General features: G+C 43.7%; 1 protein-coding gene across 5 annotated transcripts in view; it reads right to left on the reverse strand.

The window, feature by feature from the left end:
- The window catches only part of ADCY9 (adenylate cyclase 9), a 453,549-nt gene that overhangs the window by 185,804 nt on the left and 245,536 nt on the right, over nt 1–22,209 (reverse strand). For all 5 annotated transcript variants that reach the window (XM_069210454.1, XM_069210453.1, XM_069210452.1 and 2 more), the window contains exon 3: nt 17,696–17,886. In XM_069210454.1, the coding sequence (XP_069066555.1) occupies nt 17,696–17,886 (191 nt within the window). The remainder of the gene's footprint in view (nt 1–17,695; nt 17,887–22,209) is intronic.

A 22,209-nucleotide genomic window follows, 5' to 3' on the forward strand; every position in this document is an offset into this window, starting at 1 on the left:
TTAATGGAGATTTTGAAATTTGATAAATCCAAAGCAATACCTTGGTTGAACTGTATCAAAAATGTGATTGATGTTCTATGCTTACGCTCCTTTTGGGATGATCCAAGAAGTATTAATGACAGTTTTTCCAATCACTTGAAAAATAAATATTGTCACTTTATAGAACCGAAATGGATTGTGAGCGCCACTGAAGGATCACTAATTGCTCAATTTCAAAATTCTAAGCCCTCTCCCAAATCTGGATCTTTTATGGTTGATATAGTCTTACAATATGCTAGAATTCAATATATCCAATTCAGGTTGCATATTTTACACACGAACAATTTTACATGGAAATGGAGCATAGGCACTGCCTGCTGCCCATTCTGCACAGACTTGCTCGAAACAAAGAAGCATATTTCATTCTTTTGGCCTGTTTATCTGGCGGTCAGAAGAAAATAGATTTCATCAGTAGGCCCGATTTTGGATGTGATGTGCCATAATGCAGCACTAAGATTTTTTAAGGCGGATACCCAAGGCTACATTGTCTTTGGACTGAGTAGATTTTTGTATACAACATGGTGTCTAAGGAAACATAACATGGACATAATAATGTGACTGCATATCTGGAGTATAGCATTATTTCCAGTTTTAATATGTTTGTGTGTGATCCTGGGTTATTAAGGATGTTTAACTGTGACTCTTTATTCTGCATTGTATGTTTTATGGGAAGATCACCCAAAATAAACTATTATATACACACACGCGTCTAATTTAGTCCAATTTTTACAAAATTCCCCAACTCTTTTGTAGGAAATCTAGTTTGCTGATTATTGGAATTCATCACTTTTAAAGTCCATCGTCTGTCACTTTGGACACCACTACTGAAACATCAACGTACACCACTGACGACGGCGCCTCTTCTCTGCCTAAAACATATGCTCGTGTTACAGAGATTGAGCCATAGCGCACTGAAGGAGCTTTGAAACTTGTCAAACAGGAAGGAAACCGCACTTCCAGACATATTTGAATAATTAGAAGAGGAAAACAAAAGGCCGAGCTACTAACATATATAAAATGTTAAACATTTCTAATTTCAACAGACATATCCCATCAAGAATTAATGCGATTTTGTGGTCCATCCGTGCTAAAGCCAGTGCTTAACTTGTAAAATAATTAGTCCATGTGCCCAAAGTTTTTTTCAGATGTACGCGGCTGGTACTGACAAAGTCAGGACTTCCAAATACTCATGCCCCTTTTCTTCCACCGCCTTACCTGTCCCTTTTTTCAAACTTTAGGGTTCTTTTTCATGCTTGCTTTCTCCCTTTGTCATTATTTTTCTCTTCTTCCTCTTCCCTTCCTCCTTTAGAGTTTGTCACCATCTTCTTCTGAGTCAAAGTGATGACGAAAGGTAAGTGCAGGTACCCCAAAATGAGTGTTGATGGGCCCTGTTTGCAAACACCGGCTAAAATTAATCACCAGCTAAAACCAGTAAACGGCCTTGAAGGCTTTTCTAAGTGCAAATCACACTATTTGGCATCGCAGATACTGTATGTTTGGAGATGTCCCTCCCCTCTGCGTGACAAGCCTTTTCTGAGGGGCCGCAGTAAGAGCCTGCATGTAATCCCTTCGCCCTGAACTGCTCTACAGCTGCAGTTTCGGAATGCTCTTCTTTCCTTGTCATAGTGACAAAAGTGAAAGAGGCATATGTGTCCTGGCATTGTATTAATCATTATTACCTCTCACCCCCGAGAAATTCGAACGTAGTGAGGCGCGTTCGTTGAACTAAGTAACTCTCCACACATTATTTCTGTACACAGCCTCGTGATTGTTTTTCTGCTTTGCCGTACAGCAGAATATACATTTGGGACACCATTGCCCCTCCCTCCCGACAGTGTTTACACAATACCACGCCGCACTAAATGCATCAGGCCTCCGCGCATGTGAGGGAATTAAAGACGTTTCTGTCCAGATGCACAAATTACTCCCTAGAGGATTGCGCACTTAAAAGAAAATACATAGTGATTATTATAGAATCTTCATGATTGCGTTGATGTTTGGAATTCTGTGGCAGATTTGTGCTTTTTTTTTGGAAAACACAATACTTTACAAAATACAACTACATTAATAATTCGCAGAAATCTGCATTCTCCAGCTGACAGTGGAATTAAAATGAAAATCTATAATGCGAGATTACACCCTAGGGCGTCTTGGCGTTAGAAACGTACTCGATTTCTGCGCTGATCTTGCTTTGCGTTGACTCGGCGGTTGAAAGCACACAGAAGTGACAAATATTAAGCAAGGTCCCGCCCATTCAATGGATTATCCAATTTCAAGTTCGACACAAACCCCTGGATCTCTGAACACAGCTCTTCTGCTATTTAAAACCTCTGTCACTATCACGATACATGCCAGTGAGCTGAGTCGTAACAGCAGGCATGTGTGAAGCGGAATTCCTAAATGTGCAGCAACCCTCCAGTGACGTTATTACCTCCCCTTATACCTTCCCTTCTTACTTCTTTTCGTATGCACAGACTGCAGCGGTCCCCGAAGAGCAGCTGTACCGCTGCCCTCCTGGGGGAGGCGCGCACCCCTCTCAAACTGTACACCAGCGGAAGTGCCATGCCCCAGTGCCGGTACACCTGCTCCACCAGCCTCATTAGCCGCCGACGTTCACCTCAAGCCGTCCTAAGCAGCCTGCGGGAATCCGGGCCCAGGGGCTCTGAATAATACATTAATGCTTTGCTAATGAATGTCAGGACAGAGACGCGCAAGAATGCCAGGTTTCCTGCAGATCGTAATTTAGAGAACATTTTTAAAGGGCGTAGCACTGGGATCCCACCACCCCGCACTGAGGCACGTGAAAGAGCAAAACACTAGCCCAGGTAACTAGTTCAAACCCATGATTGGGAAGTGGAGCATTCCACGACTACTCCAGGCTCTTTTGGGCTACAATATAGCCCAAGGGTTTTTATAGGCGGCCATTTCAAGTCACCAGCCACCATTTTGTCCAAGTGACTCAGGGGCTGGAGCTAGCTATAGTGCTTTTAGTGCTAGCTTTAGTGCTTTTGGACTAGAGTTAATGCTTTGCCTCAATTTTGCTCTTTGTGTATCGGTGCTAGAATTGCTATACGTGACATCCAGTGGTTTAGTGCTAGTAGGTGCATTCTACTTACAGTGGCAGCATGTCATCAGGGAAAGTGGAACAGGCTGTGAAGCTGTTTCATGAAGCAGGTCACCTCAATCTCCTTACACCCAGAGCTCTCGCGTAAGCGCTGCCTGCCCGTAGCAGTTTGGTTGAAAGGTTATCCCTCCTCAGTAGTCTGTCTTTGCGCCGGGGACTGGAGTTGCATGCCCAAGCAGAAGCGTGAACAGACCTGATTTTCTTGCACAGTGACAGGAAGCTGACCACTATTTTCCAATTGCTCGCCATTTTGCACAGGGGGTTGAGGGACATGGGCTTAGAGGCGGCAGCATATGGTACCCACTCCTTCAGGATAAGCTTGGCTACAGAAGCAGGGAGGTGGGGTTGGAGCAGGGATTTTGTGGGCAGGGAGATGGGGGTCCGAGTATTTTTAGCGATACATGGAGCAGGGGGATGAATACTGAACTGTGGGCGTGCTTGATATTCTGCATTTGTATTTTGCAGGTTTGGCACCTGGTCTGGACGTTACTGGCCTTTGTATATGGTTGGGGGACATTCATTTATAAAATGGGCCCAATGGCAAGCGAAGACTAGCAGCCATTGGGTGAACTTGGCCCTGGATCTGCAGCACTACCGAGTGCAATGGGAGGGAAAAGGGGTATGCGTTGGTGGGAGTTGCTATCATGTCTGAACAGTATTATGGTGAGAGGACAGTGCTCCGATATGTAGGCAAGAACGATATGGCGTCTGAAATAGGCCTGGAAATCTTGAAGGCTATGAAAAAGGAACTTAAGGAAATTCAACAGCTGTGAGCTGGTTGCCACATAGTTTGGACAGATTCTGTTCAGCGGAGGTTGGGGCGTGGAGCGAAGAAGCCAGCTGCAATTTAGAGGGCACAGTGCCAAATGAACAAAGATGCAGCTCTTTTGTGGAGGCAGAGGTAACACAGTCTTACAGCATGCAGATTTGTGTTTTGAAGATGTGTTTTTTTGGTTGTTTTTTTTTTAAAGAGTAAATGGTGTGCATTTATCTTTCATTGGTATGGAATTGTACTGGCTGCAGATTAAGGACAGGTTGAAGCAGTTACTAAACATTCACTAGACATCAACTAGTGGGGAGTAGGGGATGGGGGGGGGTGGCAGAAAAAGTCCAGGTAGGGCTTTTTTCTGGGTGACAGGGGCATGGTGTCATTGTTGACAGAAGTTTATGGTTGTTAAAAATGGCAGTCCAGGTTGATCAGGAACGGGTGGACAAGAGCACGTCTGATGAGCCAGGAGGATAAACCTTTGTTAGGAAAGTAGGTTACTTTCAGGTTCAGAATTATACTAAACTGGAAGGGAGTTTAAATTAAGCAATCATTCAAATCAGCCTAAGGAAATACATTTGCACGAGGAAAGTTGGGGGGGGGGGGGGGGGGGGGCAACATAGGGCATGGGGGTGAGTTACATTAGGTAAATTGTTTGTATAGCAAGGCCGGTAGTTTTGTAAGGCAAAGGCCCAGGTTTGTCTTTGTAAGTACAACTGTTTCCAATAAACCGGCCTTTTCCACAGAAGTCCGGTGTCAGTGTTTGGTAAAACACCCCCCTTCCCCAATACACAGAGGGACGTGGGGAATGGGGGTAGAGTGAATGCAAGCATGGGAACTCTCCACTCAGAGATCTTGAGGGTGCCGTGTCTGATGCGGCCGGAGGATGCAGCATGTGGGGACTGTTATGGGGGGTCCTCTAAAGCAGGCTTCTCTAACAAGCAGCTCATGAGTTACTGGTAGCTCTCCAGTTACCTGTAAGTAGCTCTCCTGAGTGTAGCACATTCTACTAAAATCAAAGCTTTTACTTTGGTGAATTTATAAATGCATCGCAAAATTAAAACCCTGCATTTGAGACATAAATGTGCATCATTTCAGAACTCATAAGCTAATGTTTGGGAAAAACGGCTGAATATCCAAAATATATTTAAAGCTCTATGTTTGAGTAACAAATCATGCAATGTTGGAGAGACTTATTACTAACATTGCCTTGGGGCCAGGGGGATTACAGCTATGGCTGTCACATCAGCTTTGTATAGGCATTCCAAATTGATAAAGGCTTTTAACTTTACTGCTAGCGAACCTGCCTGAGACACCAAGGACATTATTGGTAATCCTACAACACCAATAATATATATTAGGATCATTTTAATTGAACATAGGTAGGTCTTATTAAATAAAAAGTTGGCACCCCAGTTCTAGAGGCAGGATGTAAAATGTTTAGGATGTTGTTTCTGGGTGTCAATGCCTCTTTCTGCTTTGGTATCCATGCCAAATTTTAAAAAGAGGAAAGAGAGCGATTGTGAAAAAACAATTCAAAAGATTTATTTTATCCATTTACTTGCACTGAAGAAGGATACATTTTAGGTGGGCTAAAACTAAATTAAAGCCATTTTTAGTTTAGTTTGAAATCTGGAATCAAGCCTGTTAGTATATACGATTTGGCTGTCAGCACAGTAACACACAGTTAGGTTAAGGCCATTTCTGTCCTTAGGTGTAGGGTTTTTGCTTGGCCAGGACTCACTTGCGCCAGTTGAAAGACATGCTGTCAAGGAAGGTCACAGAGCACTACCCAGTGTGCTCACAGATCCAGTGTGCTCAGAGCACGGAGTAGAAGTAGCCAGGAGGCAAATGACTGAGGACTGCAAGGCTGACCACTAGGTGGCATCTGCTGTGTTGCCTGATGAGTGTCTTGATTCCAATTCAGTTGCTCTTGTTAGGGTGCTGGCTGAGAGAAAGCGAGGTAGCACAGACATACTGGAGGAAGTGGAGGTTCTGAAGCAAGGGTGGGAGAGCCTAGAAGCGGGTGAGAGAGCGACATAGTGAGAGAGACGCCTATTTATGAAGTTCAAGTCAGTTAAAATAAGAGGGTTGATAGAAGGCAGGGGTGACTCATTGTGAAAGAGAAGCTTGATGCGGAAGAGGAGCACGGGAGAAAAGTGAAACTGATTAAATGGAGAAAGAAGGCTGTAGGAAAGCACCACTGGGGGCATGGTTAACCCTCCCACACTTTTTGCCTAGTGTTGATACCAATTTTGATTGAAAGTGTGCTGGGATCCTGCTAACCAGGCCCCCAGCACCAGTGTTCTTTCCCAAACTCTGAACCCTTTTTCCACAACTGGCACACGCCTGGCACACAGTTAAGTCCCTTGTAAAAGGTACCCATGGTACCAAGGGCCCTGTGGTCAGGGAAGGTCCTCAAGGGCTGCAGCATGTATTATACCACCCTTGGGGGCCCCTCACCCAGCACATGTAAACTGCCTTTGCAGCTTGTGTACGCTGGTGGGGAGAAAAACGCAAAGTCAACATGGCACCCTCTCAGGGTGCCATGCCCACAAACCACTGCCTGTGGCATAGGTAAGGCACCCCACTAGCAGGCCTTACAGCCTGCTAGTGGAGGGTGCACTATACCACAAGTGAGGGCATTGCTGCATGAGCAATATGGCCCTACAGTGTTTAAGTCCATTCTTAGGCATTGTAAGTGCAGTGTAGCCATATTGAGTATATGATCTGGGAGTTTGTCATTACGAACTCCACAGAACCATAATGGCTTCACTGAATACTGGGAAGTTTGATATCAAACTTCTCAGTACAATAACCTGCCAGTGATGTCAGAGTGGGATTTATTGAAAAGTGCACCCAGAGGGCATCTGACCGGTCTGTGCCAGCCTGCCACTTTTAGACTAGTTGCTGACCACATGGGGTGAGAGCCTCTGTGCTCTCTGTGTTCAGAAACAAAGCCTGTCCTGGGTGGAGGTGCTTCACACCGCCCCCCCTACAGGAACTGTAACACTTGGTGGTCAGCCTTAAAGGCTCAAGCCTCGGATTACAGAGCCCCAGGGCACTCCAGCTAGTGGGGTTGCCTGCCCCCTGGACAGTGCCCCACTTTTGGCGGCAAGTGCGGCGGGAAAATTAGGGAAAACAGGGAGGAGTGACCACCCCTGAGGTGTCCAGAGCTGCAGTGACCCCCTCCCTGCACTCCTCTATCTTGGTTTGGAGGACAGGGACCAATAGAATTAGGGTTGTGACCCCCTCACCAATGGGAGTGGGCATAAGGAGGGTGAAGCCACCCTCGGGGACAGTAGCCATTGACTACTGCCATTTGACCCCTGAAATGCCCCTAAATCTAGGATTCAAGGGCCTCCCTGAACCCAGCTCACCAGATTCATGGCGACCTGACAAGAAAGAAGGACAGCTAAGCTGAACCCCCCGCAGAGAAGAAGGAAGACGACAACTAACTTGGCCCCAGCCCTACCGGGCTGTCTCCTGCTTCAAAGAACCTGCAAACGAACAGCGACACAATCAGCGGGACCAGCGACCTCTGCCAAGCTCCAGATGACTGCCCAGCACTCAGAGAAGAACAAGAACTCCCGAGGCCAGCAGCTCTGTCGAAGAAGAACCAACAACATAGGACTCCAGCCTCACTCTGAATGCGTGAGTCCTGACCACTCTGCACCCAATACCCACAGCCTGTAGTCATGCGGCCCAACCAGCTAGAGAGGATTCCCAGGCGGTTCTGATCAAGTGCCCACCCTGGGTTGACCTCTCCACGACAACACCTGCAGGGGGAATCCTGAGGACCCCCCCTGACCGAGAAAGCTCCAGATGAATATATCCTACGCCTTAAAACACACTGCACCCGCAGCCCCACAGGTCTTGGAGAACCCAACTTCCGGTGCAGCAGCATTCAGCAGGCGGCCCTCCTCCTTGTTGAGTCTGTGGTTTGCCCGAGATGACCTCCTGGACCTCGCCTGCAGCCTCTGAGTGACCCCCAGGGTCCCCTCATAGAGAATCATTGTCGACCTGACATCTTACCCGCCTGCAGATCTGAAACCAAGAGCTCCAAGTCTCCATAGGAGCCCATGTTAATTTTGCCTACATTTTGACCTCTTCACCCAGCCGACCCCTTGTTGCTGGTGGTGGGTGTTTGGGGTTAACTTGAACCCTAACCTGTGGACTTCCTAACCCCCAGAGACTGGAACTGTAAGTGTTGTACTTACCTGTAAAACGATATAACTTTTCTTCCCCCCAGGAACTGTTTCTGAAAATTGCATGGTCAACCTTTAAAACAAATAATTGCCAATATTTCAAAAACTATATAACTTATTGATTTCAAACAAAGCGTTATTGATACATGTGTGAAATATGAAACTACTGAAGCACTTACCTGCAACTTGAATCTTGTGGTTCTAAAAATAAAGAAAATATATTTTTGCTATAAAAAAACAATTGGTCTGGAGTTAAGTCATTGAGTGCGTGCTTCTTCTATTGTCCGTGTGTGTACAACAAATGCTTTGCACTATCCTCTGATAAGCCTAACTACTCGACCAAACTACCACAAAAGAGAGCATTAGTATTATCTACGTTAGCCTCTGTTAAGCCTCTGGGGAACCTCTGGACTCTGTGCACACTATATCGCACTTTGTTATAGTATATACAGAGCCACGTTCCTACAAAGGCAAGGTGAAAAGGCAAGCATTGGGGGAGGTGCTGAAGGAGGGTTGGACGAGCCTAGTACATCTAAGGTAGGGTAATGAGTAAGATTGGAAGGAGATGGGGCACAGTAGGGTAGTTATAGCTAGAGGATCCAGTGTGGCTTTTGGTGGACAGATGGGAGCAGCCTTTTGCTTGTTTGGAGTGGATTGGACTGGTGTGGATGCTAGTGCCAGGAAGCAGGACAAACTAGTAAGGCTCTGAGAGCCTATTACGATGTGAGAGCTGGATCCACAGTGACTAGGTTATTGGTAGCTAGGGACCATGCTACAGTAGGTCGGGATTGCTTTAGGAGACCCCTCACCCCAGAAGATATGGAGCATCATCATCTGTCTTATCTTTAGGATGGTGGTGTGGATGATGCCAAAATATGGAGTATGAGTGGTGGGGGGTGGGATGCTATGTGCTGAACTGGAGAGTGCAATTCCGTTGCACTACAATGAATGAGAATGATATGACGGAAGATGACGTCCATCTCAAACAAGCATCACACATCAGGTGTGATTCTAATGCATTTCAGTGTGGTGGTCGTCATCACCGCACTGAAATGGAAAATAATGCATCACAGCGCTTCCTCAGCCGTTAAGGGGAGCGCTAGAATACACAGATCAACTGAGTTGCAGTGCTGGACTGAGTGCACTGTGCGGCCGGCACGCTAAGGGGGTGGATGTAAGTGCACAATTGTTACAATGTATCTAAAACTTAGTTAAGTGAACAAAACAGAGAGACACCCACCACGTTGGGCGGCCCGGCTGACACACGTACACGCTGACGTCACAGTGTAATTATGAGTGACATTTCAGTGACTATGAGTGACATTTTATCAGCCAGCAAAACGAAGCAATGAAGACGAGGGAAACATAAATAACAAGAATAACACTTTTAACGTGTTTATGTGTGACATACCACGCCGACTCTACACTCATACTAACTTCTGTTCTGGCATCGACGTCGCAATATTTTGTGGCACCACATGTGGACGATCTTGACAGGCACTGTGAGTGACCGAGCTGCGGTCCGGTGGGCTGGGTCCGTTGTGGTGATCATGGGCAGTCGGGAGACGGGTGTTGGTGCGCAGAGGGGCTCTGGCGCGAATCGGGCTGCACTGCAGATTCCATTTTCTCTTGGGCCTGCCGCAGTGGTGTAAGTAACCAACTTAGGCTGTCGCGAGGGCCACTGGTTCAGCTCAGTGCTGGCCGCACGCCCTAGCACAGACCAGAGTCACTCAGCCACTGGCCGGCCAGTCATGGGATAACGAGTCTCCGCAAGAGAAAGAAATCTGACCCGGACAGGTACCACCACAGTGGGGGTGACTAGCAGGCTTGGGCCCCTAGTCCTGGTCAGAGGCAGAAGTCTTGAAGAGCTTCCCCTCCTAACACATCCTGTCTAGCTGCTCAGCAGATGACAAAGTTTGGGTACTCAAACTTCTCTACCTATAGACCTTTTCCAGACAATAAATGTAATTTAGAGTCTGGGTCTTTGAAGTTTTATGTTGGAGTTCTGCTTCTTTGAAAGAGACATATTTCCACTTTCTTGTTTCTCCTAAAAGATGTCTGCCACAGCAGGCAGCACTCCCGAGCTGATTAACCCACAACGAGATTCATGGGAGTGAGCAGAGTTCACACCTGGATGTTAGTCACACAAATGTGAGCCTCGAAGGCTAATCCTGGGCCCTCAGCCCTGCTCTTTATGATTCCCTTATCAGAACCATCTCTCTTCCCAAGATGCGTCCAGGACCCTTCCTTGTGTTTTGTCACTCAATTAAAGAGCCCTTTGAAATGCACAGAGAGAGCCTGGCTCTCCCATCTTCCACTGCATGTCCCACTCAGCTTACAGGAATGTTGCAACACAAATCTGAGTGGTGGGGATTCCTCTGCTTCTCATTTTTTTTCACTAGGCTGTCACAGGTAGCAGGGAACTCCCAGGGTCACTGGTCAGAGGACTAACTGTGTGAGACTGGGACCAGACTGGATACTGTGTTTGTGCGTGGTCTCTGGAGGGAATACAAACAAGAGAATACCAGAAGGCTGGAAGGGTAACAGGGCAGAAGCACTGGACTGAAGTAGGTTGGAACAGGCTGTTAATTGGGCACTGGAAGTCTGCAGAGAAAACCACAAGTACACACAACAGGAATATAAAGCAGAGAAACAATAGACAAACTATCATAAATGATAGTTTGTCTGCTCCTTGGAAATGATCTCTCTGTGAGGTGAAAAGATCTATACCAAAGCAAGGAGCAGATTAATCTCACAGAGTTCTGTGAGATGCCCAGCAGCTCCTATGGAGATGATGCGCTGAGTGGTTCTCTATACCAAAGGCACAAGCCTCGGAAGCAATGAAAATCCAGATAACAAAAACAGGATGAAGTACAAGGAGCAAAAACAGAAACTATGTGCAGGCAAAACAGAACTGGAATCACGGTCAGGAACAGGGCTTAAATTCTGAGCACCTGGCTAGGAACGTTCTGCACTCAACCAAGGCAAGACAGAAATATGCAGACAAACTATAACACTAATTACAAGGCTGGGAGTTGGCATATAACAGGGCAGATCAAGAAGAATGCAGACTGGAGTCTATGAACTATGGCTAACACTAGAACAAAGATGCAGGAAACTAGGAATAGAAGACAGGAGACTGGAACACATGAACACATCTGCAGGAAAACAAGGAATAGAATCAGGAGACTATGAACTATGGCTAACACAGGAACAGAGATGCAGGGAAACTAAAGACAGAAACAGATACCACAAATAGCCCAAAACAGGACAATGGGTTCAGAGAAAAAAGGAAACCGAATCAAAGGACAAGCCTGTAGTACCAGCAGCAGGAGCACAGAGCACAAGGAGAAACAAAAGAAGTCAGCTGCAAGCTGGCCCACGCTGCACTTACAGGGCTGAAACAACTAGAGGCTAAGGGGAGCACAGGTACAGGGAGATACCCAGGTGCAAGGAATTGCCCAGGTGCAGAGGATCAGGGAACCACCAAAGAAGGGAAGGCTGAACTCAGGCTTGTGGGAAGGAAGACTGAGGGAACCAGGAGACACAAGAGAGGGAATAGGAAAGCCTGGAACAGACAGTGGATCTAGTGAACAAGAAACCAGGACGTGATTTAGGAATGGTCTGAAGACAAAACTACAAGGACCTTGATGCACCAGGACAATAGAGTGGAAGTATGGACTGGAATACAAAGTGTAACTGGGAATGCAAGGTGTAGAAGTGTATAACTTCATATTTGGAGATAAAGGCTGGAGTCCAGAGGGCCTTCGTAAGCACTGCCTAATGACAGGATGGAAGAATCCAGACACAAGCAGGCCTTGTCTCCCCGAGATGGAACCAATGACCTCCATGTAATGTACCAGTGCAGGCACTTCTACACTCAGTGAACATCCACAGCACACTCACTGCACAGTATCGTTATCCTCTCGTATTATGCCCCCATCAGCTAACCCACATGCAGCACATGCATTCAGCCTGCACACACTGTTCAGTATTAGTCTCTCTCTGTACCATACCAGAGTATGTTACTTTAAAAAACAAACACTACCAACACATACAAATTTACCATGTATGCATTGTACCACACTTCACCCTGCATGTAGGGTATTTCTTATGAACACACCGACACTCAGCACGTTTCCACCATGCACGCACTTCCACATCAAGCTTATGCAGGCTAGGGGAGAGTTAAACCAATAGCAGCTGAACTTTTAGGAAGGTGAGTGAGCCTGTAAGCCTCACTCCAGAGACGAACGGAAAAAACAAACCTGTTCACTACTACTACTGATCACTACACAGTATGTTGTCACCACCACGCATGTACTGCTTAACTACTGGTGGAGGCAGTAGCCTTCCACCACTCTGAGGGAAGAGTTTTGGGTGCCCCTCCCAGTCCAACAAGACCACAATCCGTGAGAGAGGTCTGTCATGGCACACATGCATGATCCATGTTCGCCTATGATACAAAAGTGAGCATTAGGGATCCCGTCAAGAATACAGTTGGGCACTCAGAGCAGGGGTACACATCTCTTACAATGCAGAGGACTTTGGGATAAACAAAAGCTGAAGTGAGGTCTATACAGTTTTACCTGTCCTGCACTGTTGAGAATATTAAGGGCTTTCTGTAGGAGGTTAGGCAAGGACATATTTAGTTTAGTTTATAGATTTGTAGAGCGCATGGCTACCCGGGTGCATCCCAGCGCTAAAGTACACCATGAATGTCGGAAGAGCCAGGGGAAGCAGATTAAATGGGAAAGAGAATGGTTTTCAACTTCCTCCTAAAGAGAAGTTCAGAGGATTCCTGACGGCATTCAAAGGGCAGGGCATTCCAGAGCCGAGCAGCCCTGATGGAGAACAAATTACCTCCCCATGATCTCTTGACCGAAAGGATGTAAACCTGTCGAGAAGAACGAGATCTAAGAGGTCTAAGGGGCGAGTAAAGAAAGATCCGTTTTCTAAGGGAAAGGGGACCCTTATTGTGTAAGGCTCTGTGAACAAGACACAGAGCTTTAAACTGAATGTGCTGCTTAATCGGAATATGATTATATGGTGAAAATGTCAACAGATGTAAAAGCAGATTGGCTTGTTTGGTCATTGTTTTTCAGAGTGTCACACTGAGGCTGAAAGGAAGATGTAGATAAGTTTTTCAGACATTCTTTATGTTTGTAGTTTCAGATTGTTTCATAAGCTAAGTAGTGTGCTGAGCAGTGACCAGAAACAAGGTTGGCTGAGGAAAGAAGCATAACATTTCTAGAGTTCTTTACTTTGTTAGTTACGCTGGTTTTGAGTGGAAGGTTTTAAAGAACAGTAAGGTGACTTAATTTTCATAATGAGTTGAAACTATATGCTCAATATGCAAAGGAAATTCGTTTTTACAGCTGTTGCATTATTTTGTTCTTGGTTGTCTAAAATATGTTATTGTTCTCATGTCACATGCTGTTCCAGGAATTAATGGCATAATGGGGGCAGCTACCACACAAGATGGAGACGATGGTGGAGCTGTGAGAGCTGTGCGGGTAAGGCAGCTGAGAAGACTCTGGCACCCTTTACCGGGCATGTTTGCAAATCATTGCGAGTGGGGCAAGGAGAGCTTGCACAGGTGAGGTTTGGATGAAGCAAGAGGAAGTTGTGGTCTTTATGTTGTCATCAATTAACGGTTTATCTCCAGTGATCATCGTATGGAGCGTAGCAGGCAGAACCTTTTATATTTCGACTTTTTTGGGGTTATGATGCTTCAGCAGGTGGGATGAGTGTCAGGATTTTGGAGGGATGGGCCAGAGAATTCAAGGGGTAGTAGAGTGGAAGGAGGCTGGCGATAATTTCTTCGCCAATTTGATAACTCGATCTTTGCATATAGTAGGTTTTAGTACTGAGAGGGAGGTTATCTTTGCTTTATGGATGTCTTGGGTTTAAGTTTTGTGGAGTTAACGTGTGCTGACGAAGGATGCTGTAGAGAAAAGGAGTTGCTTGAGCTCTAGTTAGTAAGTCTGAAACATCCCATAGGAGAAGGCGGCGAGATGTTTGTTTGCAAAATTGAAAAGTTGAGTTAGTTTGTCCATTAGGGTGGTGGCATTGATTTTTGGAGATAGGTTTCAGGTTTGAAAAGTGGGTTTTTATTTATGCAAATGGTGCCCTGTTAACTAGGATGGAGGATTTTAGGTTTTCCTGGCAGGTGCTAGATGAAGTGGATTATCCTGGGAAGAATTTAGATGCATACTCTCCTAAGATCGGATCAGCAAAGGAGGCAAAAAGGCATGGGTTGTCAGAGGGGGCAGGTAAAAACACACCTTAGGGTGATACAGTCAAACTGTTTTAAGAGATACACTATGTTGTCTGACTAATTTTATTGCTGATTTGTATCAGGTTGTGTTCATTACTAACGGGATGAGTTTACTAAAATGTGGATTTGTGGGTAATCTTTTGTGAAATGAAAAGGCAGGCATGCAGAAGAATGGATCTGAGTGTCTCGAAATTGAGCGCCAACTTGATATTAATAGGAAGTTAATGGTCCTTGGACCATGAAAAAGCTACTTCCATCAACTGAGTTGCAATTAATTGAGATTATCGATAATCGTTTCAAGGCCTGAACACAATACAATGTTACAAATCAACGCTATCACTGTAAATAAATTGCATAATGAAACAAGCAGCCAATGCAGTTGGTGATGCACAGGAGAAAACTGGCTTCTGCGTTTTTTACTACAGCTCTGGATGCTCAATTTTATTAGCTCTCTTCTAATCGGCAAAGTAATTTTTGGGTGGGCCTTTACAATTGTCCATTTTCTCCAAGAGACATAGATTCTGTATTGTACATTCAGATAGTAATTTAAGTTCCGCAAAAACATATTTTTTGATTTAACATAGTCAAAAAAGGTGAGTGACTACTATGTTTTAAAATTCAAGAATAAGTGCCAGAGTAAAGCTAAGGGTGTTACTGTACATTTTATCGTCACCTCTGAGTTAGCGTGATGAAGTAATTCCTTGCAGATAATTGTGAAAAGAACTTGTATCTGATGTTTAGTTATTTGCCATTCATTGTAACATAAAATGTAGACGTACCTGACTAACAACTTTATTACAAAATTTCTTCATGTAATTTCTGGAGCGGAACAGTGTCAGTGCGGAGAAGCAAGGTGACAACTTCTGGTGTGCAGTGGTACTGCTGAAAAGTTTTCGAATTCAATATGATGCTTCGTGAATATTCAAAAGGTGAAGAGTCTGCTAGAAGTTGCGATCAGAAATAATACTTTATTTTATATTCGCTACTGATGTGGAACCTTTGATTTAAAAAATACACCCTTATAGCCTTGTACTTCAGTGTTGCATTGTCTGGTTGTGTCCAGGGCACTCCTTTGAGTTGCATTGCCTGCTACTAACTAGGGTATTTATGCAATCCAAAGGCTGCTTCAAAGCACAAAGGGGGGCACGGAGATGGGTGGGACAGGACAAGGGAATATACAAAAGGCTGGAGGGTGAAATATTAGAATGACAAAATGAAAAGAAAAAGGGAACTTTATTTTATTTAAAGAAGAGAGGGCCTCCCTTTAAACACAGAAAGTTGTCCACTGTGCCTATTGAAGCAGACTGAGTACCTCTCTCCTTAATTTCTTCCCTCAAAAGCCCACAAAGAGGGCTCTGCAAACCAATTCCCTCCACTCTTCCTCTAAAATATAAACCATGCATTGAGTCTAGCATCCGCCAGGAAAACAAAGGAGTCAGAAGGAGGCCAGGGGACGCGAATACCAGCACTCCCTAATTTCACTTGTGGTCGATTTATTTGGGCGTGGTCAACCTTTGGGGGATTATCTTGAAAGGGTTCAGCAAGGTTTTGAAAAGTAGTCAATAGATGGCAATATTTTTTACAATGTCAAACACAAATAGAACACCTCAACATATGCAACACAATCAGAAGAAAAGAGAGTGCCGGATGGCAACATGTTGTAGCCCATTAGTAATAAATGCAAACGTAACACAAGACTCAGAAGGTTGAGCACACTGTCACTCAATCATCTTTAGACATCCTAAAACCACACACTCATAAAATCAACATGGGCTACATACTGCAACATGCTGCTACCCAACAGACAACCTCAACACCTACAACGTATTAAAGTAATCAGAAATAAACACGATACAACACTAAACTTTAAATTCAGCATTTTCACAGCAAACATAACACACTGCTTAACCAACAGTCCCAAAGACAAGCAAATGGCAACATGTCACTAACAGAACTAAACAAAACACAATACTTAAGCTGTTCAAACGACACAAATGAACCATCACAGCAGCAACATTGTTCATGTGGAGTCGGGATGGTTGATATTATTACTAAGAGCACCGAGTACATTACAAGCAGTGCTGTTGGTAGAAAACCACACAGCGCAATACAGGCGAGCACTCTACTTGCCACTGACACCACCCAATTTAAAGGCCAGGACAACTGTCAACTTCAAAGTAAGCAAAACCAACTGGTCATGGGTTCTGACTCTTACCCCACTCTGACACAAACATGACAACAATGTGCATACATATGATGGCCCGAGTCATACTATACTAAGCAACACTTATTAAAGGTACATATTGGTCGAATGGAACACCTCAGTTCTCAACTCAGTTGGACAAACACTGCATATGGACGCCTAGCCAGGACTGCAACACCTATTATACCCACTGGCAAATAAATAAATCACTAAAAGGAAAAGAGGAACCACTCATAGACCTATGAAGGATTGGTATATAATGTATGATGGGTGATCACACCGAAGCGGTGAGTAAGAACAACAAACCAAAGGAAAATGGCCCTTGATGTGATCAATGAGAACCGCAATAGACCAAAGGATGGCCAGAAAATTACTGAAAAACTGTTTTTGGAATTAAGATGACCAGCAAGGAGCTTTGTGAATTTTTCTAGTCATTGATTGATTGTCTCTCAGCTCCGAATATTTCATAACTGTATTAATTTGCTGGGCATCCTTTGATCTACTGCTATTCTCACATATCACAGTAAGGGCCTTTTTCCATAGGGTTGTTGTTCTGACGTACCTGCCCTGTGTGATCACAGAGAACGCTGTAAGTATTGCAACCTGTTCAAGTGTAATTAATTGTTGTAATAATTATGGTGGATATACCTGTAAGTACACACAAATTGTTTTTTTCATAAAACAAGGTTTCAATTAAATTGATATGTACAAGTTTTGTCAAAGCAGATAAGATTTTAACTATCTATGAATTGATTTAGGGGATTACAATAACTAGGGATACCTTGAAGGACTTTGTCGTCAATATACAAAAAATGAAATAACAGAATATACAACAGTTTCTGTATATCAGAAAACTGCGTGTATGGAATTACAGAGCCACATCAAAACATACCTGCCAGACATTAAACCAAAGCGCAAGGTTATGCCAATGGCAACTTTTTATTATATTAATATCAGTTACGTACCATGGAATTCCTGATAGGAATCACCACCAAACATTACTATAGATAAAGCTTACACGATGAACACCACTACTCCACTCAACCTCACTGTACATTGTTTTTGCACAACTCACCCTGGTGGTGTCCTGGTGATTTTTTGTTTGTGTAGAGTCTGCAGTATTTTCAGGCAACGATATCCCTTGTAACTTTGGAGCCGACGACGAGCTTGAGTTGTCCCCAGAGTCAAGTACGGGGAGCAAAGTCTGAGAGCAGCTGCAACTGCATTCTTTTGTTCGGCGACCAGATATCAAGAAAGTCTTCAAGCCTGACGGGGGAGAAAAGATAATATTACATAAAAAAACAAGACACAGATGTTTCTACTGTCCAGCTTTACACTACGGAAGTCAGTGCAAACAGAAAGTACAGCTTCATACAGTAGCAAGTTGGGATGGTTAACATTTATTTACATTTAGTATCCAATCTAGAGCTGAAATCAAAAGTAGTCAATCTTGGTATTTGGGTACCCTGACCTTCGGAAGTACTGGGGACGAGCTCCTTCCAATATCTTTGGGCCATTGGATCTTTTTTTTTTTTTTAAGTACTGGGTAATACACTAGAAAATTGTACCTTTCTTCAGAAGAAACCCGATTACCAGGAACACATAGTATTAGGTTACATACAAGAGACCAAAGATTAATTGGAAAGCTTGGTATTCAGGAGGTTATGGTCCATGTCACCTGCAGGCAACCTTCCCTGTTGGGCATTGATGTCAGTCAGAGGCAGTTAATATAGACTCCAGGCTGGATGAGGAACGCCTTTGTGAAGGTATGAAATAGCCTAGCCGTCACCAAACACAAAGGCATTCACAATTCATAACTGGGTAATCAGCTAGCTCCTACTGGCACTGTGACATCTTTGCAGATCGAAGTGCCCTAAAATCAGATGAGACAGTAGCATTTACTACCCATTTTTGAAGTGCATATTCCTGCTCACTTGAGCAATACTCCTGTTCCACCACGATTAGTCAATATTTTTTGTAATTACAAAGCAAGGACCCAGCCACAGAAGTAGGCTGGAGCTTCAGATAGGAGATTACATGTACATCAGAACAATGTAACATAAGTTCAGTGCGGTAAAACCACACCAATGTCCACTGATCTGTGATGGAGCTTAGGGAACGACAGTAGTGAAACTATGTGGATGGTAGGGCTACAGATTTTAACTCAGATCTTTCATGGGGAATCTAACACTAAAGTAAGGTGGATGAATCTGGAACCAGTGAGTATTCAGGTGTTTGCTGAAGGACAGGATATATGGGGTGAGCTGATGGTTTCAGGATTCTTGCTCCACGGTCTGGAGGCAAAGCAACGAAAGGCATGGTTTGGTTATGCCAAGGGAGTTTACTTGGGCCCCAACAGAATTTCATCTATATAGAATACAAAAAATACAGTAGCTACGCTCACCCCCAATCCCATCCTAAACACACCAAGCCACCTATGCAGGCACGCCACTGGCTTTCTACACCTCACAAGATTTATTTCACTGACCTTTCAATGCATCCAGTGCTATCCACTGAATTCAACCCAAATTCCTCTAAAGCCGTCTGGTCCTGTTGTGCACCACAAAAACAATTCAGGTCTACCTAAACATTACTCACTATCCCAAACAATGGTCAAATCATCATTCCCAGGACACGCTGTACAATTTAGGGGAAAAAAACATGCAAGACATATGTACCATTCTTGAACGTCTAGTTTTAAGTTTAGAGTTAAACATCTCAAGAATGTGCAGGGAGGCCAACCAAATCAGACATACGCCCACCATGCAAAATCCCAGTTGAATGCGGACACTATAACAAAGAGTTACACATTGGAAAACACATCACATACCTATGAATGACCTCAGTCACCATTTCAACCTAGAAAAAATACTCATATATCACTGCTTAACTGGTCTAACACTTCTTAAAATAAATGCTTCAACTTATATATCCTACTAACATTCCCTAGCAACACAAGCTTTGCGTAGACTATTAGTATTCAGAACTATGGTTCCAAGTGGAAATGGTAAATCACATAATCAATTTAGAACAACCATAAGCTTTTGCTTGCAATGGTTATCATTAATTTAGCGACATTAAAAAAAAAAAAAAATCAATGAAGAAATCACTTGTAACAAATAAGAGACAAAATGTCAAGACTCAAAGGACATATTTAATTTATAATTCAAAGTGTTCGTTGCACCAGTGACTACACAGTGTAAAGACAAGCATGACATATAGAAGTATGTAAAACAATAATTAAGCAAGCAATAGACTGAAAAACTGCACTTAGTTTGTAAAGAAATTCAGTATAATAAACATAGGTGTAGTGCATATATCGCAAAAAGTCCCACTGCTGCAGGGTCAACAATGTTTCGACCCATTAGTACTAAAGGGGCCTTCATCAGTGCTGAAAATGTTTGAACCAAAGGCGCAATTTGTGAAGTAAGCATATGGAAAGTTAAAGAGTTTGCTGAACAACCATGTAGTGGACCAATTGACTGATTACCTAAAAGGACCAGAAGTCAAAGACATCATACCAACAGGTAGGATAAATTGAGGAAGAGGGCCAGTTAGCTATAAAGATAGAGGTAAAGTCCAACACACGAATGAATTAAGAGAAAGAAATACTATCATGAAGATAGTCAGTTGGGTGGCCAAACCTTAAAGTGAGCCTATATATGAAAAGAGTAAAAGGATTGTCTGTACGAATAACGTCTAGCAGAACAAAACATAGCCAAGTAGGAATACAGTGTATGAAGATTACCTGAATCACCGATGTCAAGTCAAATAATTGGCAAAAAGGCTGAAGTGTCTGGGGACTCTGAGGGATTATAACATGAAGTATAGTCGCCCAAGTGAAATGTGAAATGGAAAGCTATTACATAATTCAAAAGGGTTCCCAGTAAATTACAGAAGTAAAATTGTCAGGAAAAGCAGTAGACACCATAATCGCCATAGTGCTGCATGCTGAAGATAATTTAAATTGAAGTCTAAAATTGTTTGTGGAGATTAAGAGAAAAAAAACTAATTGTGAGGATATCATGCACAAACATGTTACACATACAGAAGTCCTTCAGAACAAATACAGTCCTCAGGTATGGCACTAGACTTCCCTGAGAGATCCAAAGAAAGGAGCATCATTTGTCGCTAACACTAGTGGGTACAGAGTGTATGACAATGATTTTGTGAATTTTGGAGGTTAGTGAACATAAGTCACATTCTCTGTTGTCACAGAGCCGCCTCCCAAGGAATCTCCTGAGAAGCAGATATGTATAACAGGTCTAACACTTAATCCTTACCCTTTCCAATGCTACAAGGGACATTCTACAACTGATCATGCGTCTTGAAAAAAAAAAAAAACAGCACTTACATTTCAAGCTAGGACTACAATGAAGAGGAATTAAAATAGGAGTTCATTGATGGATTGGTTGGTGGAGTCAAACTAGGGAGTATCCAAACGCTTAGGGTTTTTTGTGTATATTTAAGTAGGCAATCATCAAATGTTCTCTTGGCACAAAATATAAGGCAACAACATCCAACTAACATTCCCCATAGGTGAAGACTCACGTTTTTTTAGTTCTATAGCTCAGAATGGTAATTCTGAGGAGGATTTTAGTGTATGCCTGTTAGTGACACAGAATGTGTTCAGTTGCTCTGTAACTCGTATAGGAATGTGTGGCTTGCATGTTACACAAAGTTCTCTGCAACAAATGCTGGAATCCACTGTCACAATTACAAAAGGGTCAATCCCGTAGTGTAATTTTACTAAGCTTCAGACAAGTGACCAGTAAGTTGCATACTGTGTTTTGCTACAGGCACATTCATCATTTAAGATATGTTACGATGATTCAAATATGTGACCAGTTGTTTAAACATACAACTCTGTAGCACATACATTAGGCGTAGATCTATTCTGCCAATATTATTCTCCAAGAGCTGCTGAGACATGCGGAGCTCTGAGGAAGTTCCTGATCAGCACTACACTTTCTTACTATCAGATACACTCGACCCACAGGCATTCGTGGCAGGATAGATTAGTGGCCGATGTTCCACGCTGGAAACTGTGACTAATATAAAGGTTACCCCCTCTAATCTTCTTGTCGCCATCTCAGCCTCTCAATCTTCATGGGCAAAGGAAAAAAGCAACAATAACCACAACTAACAATAACCCTACTGACCTTGCTAACATGGTACAAGTAGATGGTAACAAGTGACTTGTAAAAAAAAATCTAGTAAAAGTGTATGTTTTTGCACCTTCACATGAAAAACGAGTTGTGCCTTTGATGTGAGAGGGGCTTAGAGCTCCAGAAGCTGGCTTACTCTAAAGTGGCAAACGCACATGTGGAGGAGCCACCCCAGGAGTCTTGTATGTCTGCCATGCACACTGCTGCCTTTCCCGACTCTGAATGCCGGGGCTCCAAGGACCTGACATTTGCGGCGAATTCTCTCTAAAAATGTAAAGCGGAAACAGATGCCTTAAGTTTCTTCTGTGTTAGGGAGTCCAGACTCAAAAGGCAGTGCTAGTTTCTGATCCCATTGCTATCCTCACAGCCCGTTAATGAACAACAACAACTAACGCCGATCTAGTTATTAAATGTGTAACTT

The sequence above is a fragment of the Pleurodeles waltl genome, chromosome 10 (genome assembly GCF_031143425.1).
Source record: "Pleurodeles waltl isolate 20211129_DDA chromosome 10, aPleWal1.hap1.20221129, whole genome shotgun sequence".
Classification (NCBI taxonomy): Eukaryota; Metazoa; Chordata; class Amphibia; order Caudata; family Salamandridae; genus Pleurodeles; species Pleurodeles waltl.